Source organism: Pyxicephalus adspersus, chromosome 4, assembly GCF_032062135.1.
Source record: "Pyxicephalus adspersus chromosome 4, UCB_Pads_2.0, whole genome shotgun sequence".
Taxonomy (NCBI): Eukaryota; Metazoa; Chordata; class Amphibia; order Anura; family Pyxicephalidae; genus Pyxicephalus; species Pyxicephalus adspersus.
The window spans coordinates 11,024,102-11,033,299 of record NC_092861.1 but is presented as its reverse complement, the minus strand read 5'-3'; the positions used below and the strand labels follow the sequence as shown (position 1 = coordinate 11,033,299).

Genomic DNA, 9,198 nt, shown 5'->3' with positions numbered 1-9,198 from the left:
TTTTTAAAATACTGTTTTACTGTTTATTCAGCAGGTCTATCATGTAACCTTCCATCAATTTTGAACTTTCTCCTACTGCTAAATGGAATGTAACTTAAAAAGACTAGTTCAAGAAAAACAAGTATTTGCTAATGTTGCTCAAATTGCCTAATTTTTGTTCTAGAGCTGTTCAGCCAAACAGGTCCAAATTCTGCATAATCTGAATCTGGAAAGGCTTGGTTTTGGACTTCAGGTTGTCTCAAACAATGATCATTCTGCTTAACATAAATAAAGCTAAACACCTACGATGTATGGTTATTGGGTTGGGCACAGAGCTGTACTCCATACCTATAATTGACAGGTATTACTCATGGTGCCTGGGGACATCGACTATACCAATCAATGACAAGTATAGTACATCTCAGCAAATGTGGTCAGTGGGCTATGACAGCTGTCACAGTCTACCAGCCTGAATGGCGTGCTAAATTTGTCAAAGACATGTATAGATAAAATTCAATTAATCGCTAAAAGGTTCCTGCTACTTCCTCCTCCTTTATTCTTACTTGATAAGCTTACTTGCCCTGTGTCCAATAAAACAACTGACATAGTGGAAATGTGCAGACCAAAGTTGAACAATGTAAAGTAAGGATGAAAGAAATGGAAGGAAGGGAAGTCTATCTGGAGAAAAAGAGGAAATAATCTATGCATATGGATTGAATTCTTTTAACTAAGGACTGTGTATATGTGAAAAAAGACACCCTTAGGAAGTAGTTTTAGCAAGTTCAATAGATTTTGTTATAAAAAAGCTGGATAAATCTCTAGATGCACAATATATAATTGGGCATTACATTTTAGTAGGAGTGACACCAATGAATGCTGATCCCGGGGCTAGCCAATTGGTTTAGGGAATAAGTACCTTTAAATTGTAAAATATATTTTATGGTTTTATTTGCTTGAACAACACAACACATATAAACACAGAATAATTATATAGCAAAAAAATGTAAACTTTAAAACTACATGAGAGCAAACAAATATAATCCACAGCTCAACATTCATACTATGCAAACGTGCAGATTTCAAAACATTCTCCAACATATTTTTAGAAGGTGAATTTCAGCCTTTCTGAGCTTGGGATGTGATTGTCAAAAAAACATGCATGGAGTGAGCAGCCAAACACGGGTGACCCCATTGGCACCCCTTTCCCGTCCTTACTACTTACTTACTTACCCTTACTAAGGGCTGGCATCAATACAGCTCTCTATAAAAGATGGAGAACATTGATAGGATTAGGAGGTAAACAAACACAAACACAAGGATACTGCTAGCTATTTTGTCCTACTAGTGAGTTAGAGCACCTAATAGGAAAATATAGCAATAAAAAGGGACATACATAATTTCCCTCTATAGCATATTTTACTACTGTTAATAGGAGAAATAAACCTAAAAAAAAAGTTAGATTTAGCATTTGCCAAGGTGCCATTTTCTGTTAATGCTAATAAAAAACTTGCCTTAAAGCGTAACTGCATCTTCTTCTTTTGATTGGGGGTGCTGGTATGGCAAAACTCCCATGCAGGAAAAAGCAGCAAGACATACAGCATTTGTCAAAACTGCATTTTAGTAGAATGATCTAAAGAAACAAATTACCAGCTCTACTTTTGGAAGAAAGCAGAAGATTGTGGTGCCCTGTGAGGAAATGGATAACACAGGTTTATTTCCCCTTTAAGACCAGTGAAAACATATGGGTTTGAAACTTTGATAATGTCAATACAAGACTACACCAGTTTAACCACCTAACCGTTAAGCCCGACCTTGGTACGGGCTTAACATAGTTACAATTATCGATAAACCCGAACTTTTCTCACTGTATGAAAATACAGTGAAAAAAGTTCGGGTTTATCGATCACCTACCTGGTCCCGCTGCGATCATCCATCGTCGTGTTCCAGCGTCATCCTCCAGCGTCGGGTGTCCTTTCCGGGAAGAAGAAGCCGGCCGGCGGAGAAGAAGAAGCTTCCGTCCGTAGCGTGTACGTCGGCGCGTACGATGACGTCGGCGCGTGTGCGGGAAATTCAAACTGAAACTCATTCAAACACATTTTGTATTGGATTGAATACAAACTCCTGTATCCAATCCAATACAAAATAATTCAAAATAAATACAAAGTTAGGTATGTGACGGACACTAGGGAGGTGTTTTAGAAAAATATATTACTATACAGTATACCGAATTATCGCATTTTCAGTATTTTTTATTTATTTATGTATTCTTGTTTAAGCTGATTTTTTGTGTCTTTTATTTAATTTTATTAAAAGTAATTTATTTATTTTTTACATAATTGTGTGTTTCAAACATTTTTTATATTCATGATATCTACTAGAACCCTGTTCGGACATATTTCTGTAAGTTACAGTTTAAAAAAAAAAATTTCATGAAAAACTGTAACGCTTTTGGAACAGAAATCTAGACCTCAGTATAACGCCCAGGTGGTTAAGTGTATTTAGGAGAAAAAATGCACTTGTGGCTTGGCAGAGAAAAAATGTTCTCCCATTTCACAAAATGATCTGTGACATTCCCACCTACTGGAATTCAACATCACATATGTTAGACTTTCTGTACAAGCAAAAGTAAGTGGTTACTGAGTAGCTAATGTACCACAGCACTAAAACTTATTAGGGACATGTGTCATGTGGCAAATCCTACAGAGGAGGCAACCCAATCTGTCAGCTGGGAAAACGGGGTTATGAATGATGTCATCCTGCTCATTTTTATGTTAGAAGGTATCTTCTGAACATAATGCAGAACAGGGTGCAGGAGAAAGGTTCTTATCATTTGATTTCAAACCATGGAGGTGTTTAATAGGGGTTGGACTTTTATAGGGAGCCACCACGGCAGTAGGAGGTAGAAGGCGGTGAGCTACATAAGGAGGGCGAGGAGGAGGCCCAGGGGGTGGTCACACCTAGGACAAATATTTTCAGCTGCAGTAGCAGTATGAAGGTGGGCCCTTCGAAGATCAGAAAGAGCAAGATGGTATCATCTTGTCTGGCATGCCCCAAAGACCAGATTACTTGAATCTCAACCCAGTAGATTACTGAAAATGTACATTTTGCCAGAATTATCTGGGTATGCTATCCAGGTGTTGCCTTGTCCACTGTCAAGTGTCATATTGCAGAGCGTTTGCAGTGCAGCAAGTGGAAATGTTTTCCAAAAAAAACTATGCTATCTGCCTCTAGTGTGGAATAAACCTTACTTAAAATTACCCATTATTGACTATCTGTTTCAGCTAAGTGTTCCTGATACCAAGCAGTAATTGGGTAACCACCAAAAACAACCACCCGTGCCTCTCCACCACAACCTTCAAAAACACAGATAGAGGTAAACTGATCATGGAAGTTATTTCAGACCAGCCCCATGCTGTCCAAGACTCCAAAAACTGGCCAAAGAAACCATTGCTAGTAATTTTTTGCACCAAAGATAACAGTCACAATTTAAGAAAACAAGTGTAAACAATGAGAAAATCTGTTAGTGACTGTATAAAGTAAAACTTTATGTTAATCAAAGTTATTATCAAATCATTATGTCTAAAGGGTATACAGGTACAGAGTAGAACTGGTTAAACACACTTCATATAGCCTGCTAATATATTCACGTTACACTAAACACTTTCCGATGGCGTGAGAAGGGCAACGCTATATTCACATGTAATGTTTCACCAGACTACATTTGTGATTGCAGAGGAAGTTAGGCTTCCTATAGACTTGGGTATTCCTCTTGAAACAAATGTAATCTCTTTATACATGGCACTGAAATTTCCTCTTCATGTCATAGTGATATTATTTCAAATCCTCAGAAGGCTAATATAAACAAATCATTCTTTACTTTTACCAGGGAGGAAATTCCTTAGTGATCCAATCTGCAGTTATCTAGAACAATTAATAGACCTTTTTGCTTGAAAGTGAAAAGAAAGCTGTCAAAAACAGAACGTTCTGCTGTAATATCATGGTAGTCGTGTAATGTAAAGTGCAATGACAGTATTAATAATACACAGTATTTATATAGTGCCGACATATTACATAGCACTTTACAAAGTCTATAGTCCTGTCACTAACTATCCCTCAAAGGGGCTCACAATCTAATGTCTTTACCATAGTCATATGTCTTTATTAGGTCTGTAAGTTTAATATTGTGAAGAAGCCAAATACCCTAACTGCATGGTTTTAGAATGTGGGAGGAAACCGAAGTATCCAGAGGAAACCCACAAAAACACATGGTGAACCTGCAAACTCTGTGCAGATAGTGTACTGGCCAAGACTCAAAAATGAGAACTAGCCCTGCAAAGGCCATAATGCTAAGCTCTGAGCCAGCATGCTGCCAATAATACATTCTTCACAATGATAGGGAAGACTGCCACATAGGACAATGTACTCATGAATAGAGATCCCAAGAATCCCTCTGACATCCTCGCAAAAATTTCCTTGAAGTTAACATGGCAAGCCCTTATTCTAACCTGCAGTGCCCAGGGATCTCTCACTGCATTCATAAATGCAGCCATGATACTCCTCCTCTTAGCCTCCCGAGTCCTGCGGCTTGCGTTTATGAATAAACGCAGCTGTGGGAAAAATCAAAGGATTTTTCCCACGCTGCATTTATTCATGAGCAGCCAGCAAGACTCACACTGTGTTCCTGGATAGAGAAACTCTATCCAGGAACACATAGTACAGGACTGCAATAGCAATCAGAGGAGCCGAGCTGCTCCACTCGCCTGATTGCTGGTGCTGCCCTGATAGTTTCTCTATCCAGGAAAACAGGACACCTGTGTTCTTGAATAGAGAAACTCTATCCAAGAACACATATAACTAGTAAAGGGCTGCTAGAACATTCAGGGTCTTGCAGGTCCAAAAAATGTGGTTGAATATACAAAGGCCGTTCTCGCCTACAAGTTTGGTAAGTGAGAACGGCCCAATTCACAGCGAGACCGAATTTTAAAAATTTTCTCGCTCATCCCTACTTCATTCTAACCAAAATTAATTGTCAATATTTTCTCATAGAAACCAGTTGGAAAATATACAAAACAGTAAATGCACAATTCTCTTTTTTTATGTGGAACCACTCCAACAGTGGTACCGTAAGTTTTTCATTCAACAATAACATTGTTCAAACTCCTGTTACAATATTTTCTTGTCCTGGCTCGGTGAGGTCAGACATCACATTCATTCTTTTTATTAATACATCCATTATAATGATATTGCACCCTTGGATTCAAGACTGTAAATTTATGTAACAACCTTATAGGTTGATTGTTCACCCTAAATAATATTTGACCAAAACAAGCCGATTATTTTATTTGTTTATTGTGTATTGACACCATATCACTGAAGTGTCACTTATAGATTTAATATGTTTGAAGTGTCATGCAATAATGCTTTGAACACGCTTTGAAATGTACAATTGTATTATCTTTTGGTATACAGCCTTAATATCAGTCTCCACGCATCCCACAGAAGAAGCCAGTCGGCAAAACACGTAGTGATAAGAGACGCCTTTTCCTTGATACTTTAGGGAATACCGTGCAGAATAAGAATAATAAGAAGAATAAAAGATGGGTCAGGGAATAATGGTCTTCCTGCTGCTTTTTATCAGTGGCACCATTACTGGCATCAACGTTAGCAATAAAAAAAATGCTAGAGTTGCAAGGATGGTTGATGTTTGAATTAGTGTTATTTAAAGAAGGCCTTCGGGTAGGGCATTGAGGGGGCTCTGCATCAAAATGTATTATTACCAATTTCCCAATGCTAAACCAATTATATATATTTTAAGGTATATTGCTTTTGTATGTTCTGTATGATTTACGTACGCCTAATGACATTTCAGGTAATATAATTTTCTTACAAAATATTTATATCCAGAGAATTAAAAAACAGAAAGTTGGTAAGAATGAACTTAGAAGGGAGGAAACATTACACATGATCAGCAGTTTACTTCTGAATAAACATTTGAAAAAAATGCTTGATAGCTTATGGATGTGTAAGATAAGAAATAAAACTGCATGCTTATCAGTTGATAGTATTAAGTCATAGAGTGACTCTAGTTTTTTTTTCAGAAATAATAAAATGCTGTTGTTGTTTACATAATCTAATGTTTCTCATTAGTTATACCATTACCAGGGAACTTCAGAAAAGTCAATTAATGTAGGTGGTTTCAGCAGTCTTCCTGGGGTGAAAAATTAACTTATTTATCTGTGACCAGTGTTTACCTTAGAAGTTATGTTTGTTAGGGTACAGTGCAACTTCATTTTCATTTTTTTCTACTTTATTTTTGTTTTTTTTTAGTTTTGAGTTTTTTTAGCAGTAGTTTTTGAAGTACAGTTTTTTTTTTTTTTGCTTTGATGTGCTTTTGTTAGCAGTTGTTTGGAAAGAAGAAGAAGACTTGAGCTACCTATACATCTCAGATGATTCTTGCTTGAGACCGACTATGATCAACTTGGGTGAAAATCTGATGTGTACACTGGTCCCCCAATATTGTTCATTAATTGCCCAGGATGGATTGATGAACAACCAATCAAAAAAGCACAGCAGAGTCTTCACACGCTCCCCTCGCCATGTGCTACCCAGGTCAGTTTAAGTGACACTAAGCTTTTTAGCTTTCTCTAAGGGTGATATTCTTCCCAACAACCAAAATGTTGGCTTGGAGGTTTTGTGTTGTAACAACCTGACAAGCAAAGGTGGACTACAATCATCTCAAACAGCAAAAAGGCTGAATTTTTCGTTGCTTTACTGGACTGTTCTGACACTGAATCCCTTTGTTTGCCACCTGAAATGCAAATAGTGTATCGGAAACTAGTGTTTCAGTTGTTAGATAAAATAGCCCTAATCAAATAACAATCTGTAAATGCCAAACCCTTTTTTGTCATTTTTTTACTACTGTATAAAATAGCCGACACTTGTAAATTTCAACAAATGTTTATTTAATTGGTAATCACAAAATTTAGCATTACTGCTGTTGGTTATAAATTATGCATAGATATTAAAATAAAAAAAAATTATAATTAAAATACTTTCAGTTACATAGCGATAGAAAGTGCTCATTTGACTCATTAGATCTGTGGTCAGTAGCAATGAATTACAATTGAGAAAGTAATTATTTTATTTCTCCCTTAGTGCATGTACACATGGCGGGACAATCGCTTATAAGACTCTGGTCAGTTCCACAGGTGGGTCCACTTTTAAAAGTTTCGCAGTTATTGTACCAGTCCATACGGGGGCAAGGATTTGCTGTGGAAAATAGTTTCAAAATAAATATATATTATGAATTAATTTTAAAAAGTAATGCAAATTGTAAGTAATAAACACTTGTAAAACCAAGAACATGAATATATGTAGAAATCTCTAAATTAGATGTTTTTTTTAAACTTTTGCTAAAAAGAAAATAACTAAGCTTAGACAAAGCTTGTAACTTTAGCAAGCAAATTTTATTTTCACACTTCACCTCCTATCTTAAAAATTCTTTCTTATAAACTTGGGGTCAAGCTTACAAAAACTAAAGCAAAAGAGAACCGTACAAGTGTGGAGCTACGTGTAACAATTAATCGTATTTCCTTCCTGAAAGATTAAAGGGTTGTGCACATGGAAGAAAAATCACAAACGCAAATGAAATTCAGTTGTTCTTAGAAGTAGGTGATTTGCTTGTAAAGTTTTTTTAATTCTTTAAAAGCTGCTTCTGACTTTAGTCTGACTTAGTTAGACAAGGGTGGAAGTAGGTTTAGTATAACCTATAACGTTTTAGCTTTTTGGTAACTGGCCAACCCTAAATAAGTGATACAAATAATATGGAGAAAGAGGCAGATAGTAGGGTTTTTAGTGGCCAAAATGAGTGTTATTAGATTGAAATATACTTATATACTAATATCAAACATGCATACAAAATAGATAACAACACATTGTTCCATAGCAGACAAATATCTCTTTAAGGTGTTATAGAGAGGTGATGTTTGCATCGGTATTGTGCTGGGTTCAGCAAATCGAAAATGAGTGGATGCTGGTTGTTTATAGATAGCTTCCTCAGGGGTAAGAACTTAAATAGTCTTCAGAAAAATAGTATTGCACAGATCTGTGTAAAAATTTCTTTTCAGTAGAGTAACGGTTGGATTAGTAATGTAGTTAACACTTGAAAATGAGAAGTTTGCAACACCTTAAAGAGATGTTCTTCTGCTATGTAACAATGTGTTGATACTTATTTTGTATGCATGTTTGATGTTTATGCTTGTAAAATCTTTAACTTCTTTCAAAATATTTAGGTTGGGTTTCCAAGGCTAGCCTGCATTGTGCTCAGTTTGTCCTAGGTCCATAGGATTGCACATTACCACTAATGTTGGAAAGCATAATACCACTTACCACTTTAAGCATAATAGATTCCTATTAGTACAGATAGGGTGAATATTGTTGATTACTGAACACACAAATAGATTATAAAAAAAAATAAACATGAGATCTTACTGCAGAGGTTATTTTCACAACTGTTAGGGCAATCCTCACAAGGTTTCCCTTTTTTATATGGAAAGGCCAAAGGTTTTCGGTTTCCACTGTAAAAAAAAATTAAGACATCTATTTTACATATTAGAGCATAGATATATGTAAGAATTTAAGAGTTTTACCTTTCCCACACTTGCTAAAAATGTTACTTTGATTTTTATCAGAGAATAAAATCATATTGATTTTTAGCTGACTGAAATAAAAGGTTGATGTTATATTATATAATGATATGCCATTACACTTTATTGTAATTTCATATTTTTGTGCATTATTAGGCCTTTTTTTACTTATACCACTTTTTTTATACAAAATACACATATGGTTAAGTGAAAGCCTATTCACATATCGGTCTTGGGCATTGTATTAACCCATCCTATAGAAAGGTGGGTAATGCAAATGAATGTGCTACCAACACACAAAAATGTGAAAAAAGAGAAATGCTGTATTTTTTCTAACTCAGCACACCACAATGCAAGTTAAGAGTACAGTTGACATTCAAAAATCTGCCCTTCAATAATCCGGATCCTTCAGTTTTCCAGCATGTATTTCAGAGCGTATTTTCAAATTTACACTGTTTTCTGGAGGCGCTGTTTATGTTTTGATGGTGCTGTACTCCAGAATCAGCTGTTAGGTCTTGCTTTTCCTCCACAAATTGAAGCTGTTCCTGCTGCTGAGGATGCTGTTACTTTCAGT

At 36.0% G+C, this 9,198-nt stretch overlaps 1 protein-coding gene and 2 long non-coding RNA genes across 3 annotated transcripts in view; 1 reads left to right on the top strand and 2 right to left on the bottom strand.

Annotated features, from left to right (window-relative positions):
- Positions 1-9,198, bottom strand: part of LOC140328065 (uncharacterized) — a 156,119-nt gene that overhangs the window by 95,371 nt on the left and 51,550 nt on the right. The gene's annotated exons all lie outside the window — the stretch shown is intronic.
- On the top strand, positions 5,935-7,341 carry LOC140328059 (uncharacterized). Its single transcript, XR_011920222.1, has 2 exons — positions 5,935-6,588; positions 7,135-7,341. It is a non-coding gene; the product is annotated as an uncharacterized lncRNA (long non-coding RNA).
- The window catches only part of LOC140328058 (serotriflin-like), a gene marked incomplete in the record, with an annotated part of 16,473 nt that continues 14,199 nt past the window's right edge, over positions 6,925-9,198 (bottom strand). The window contains 1 exon segment of the mRNA XM_072407381.1: positions 6,925-7,248. Coding sequence (XP_072263482.1) covers positions 7,115-7,248 — 134 coding nt within the window.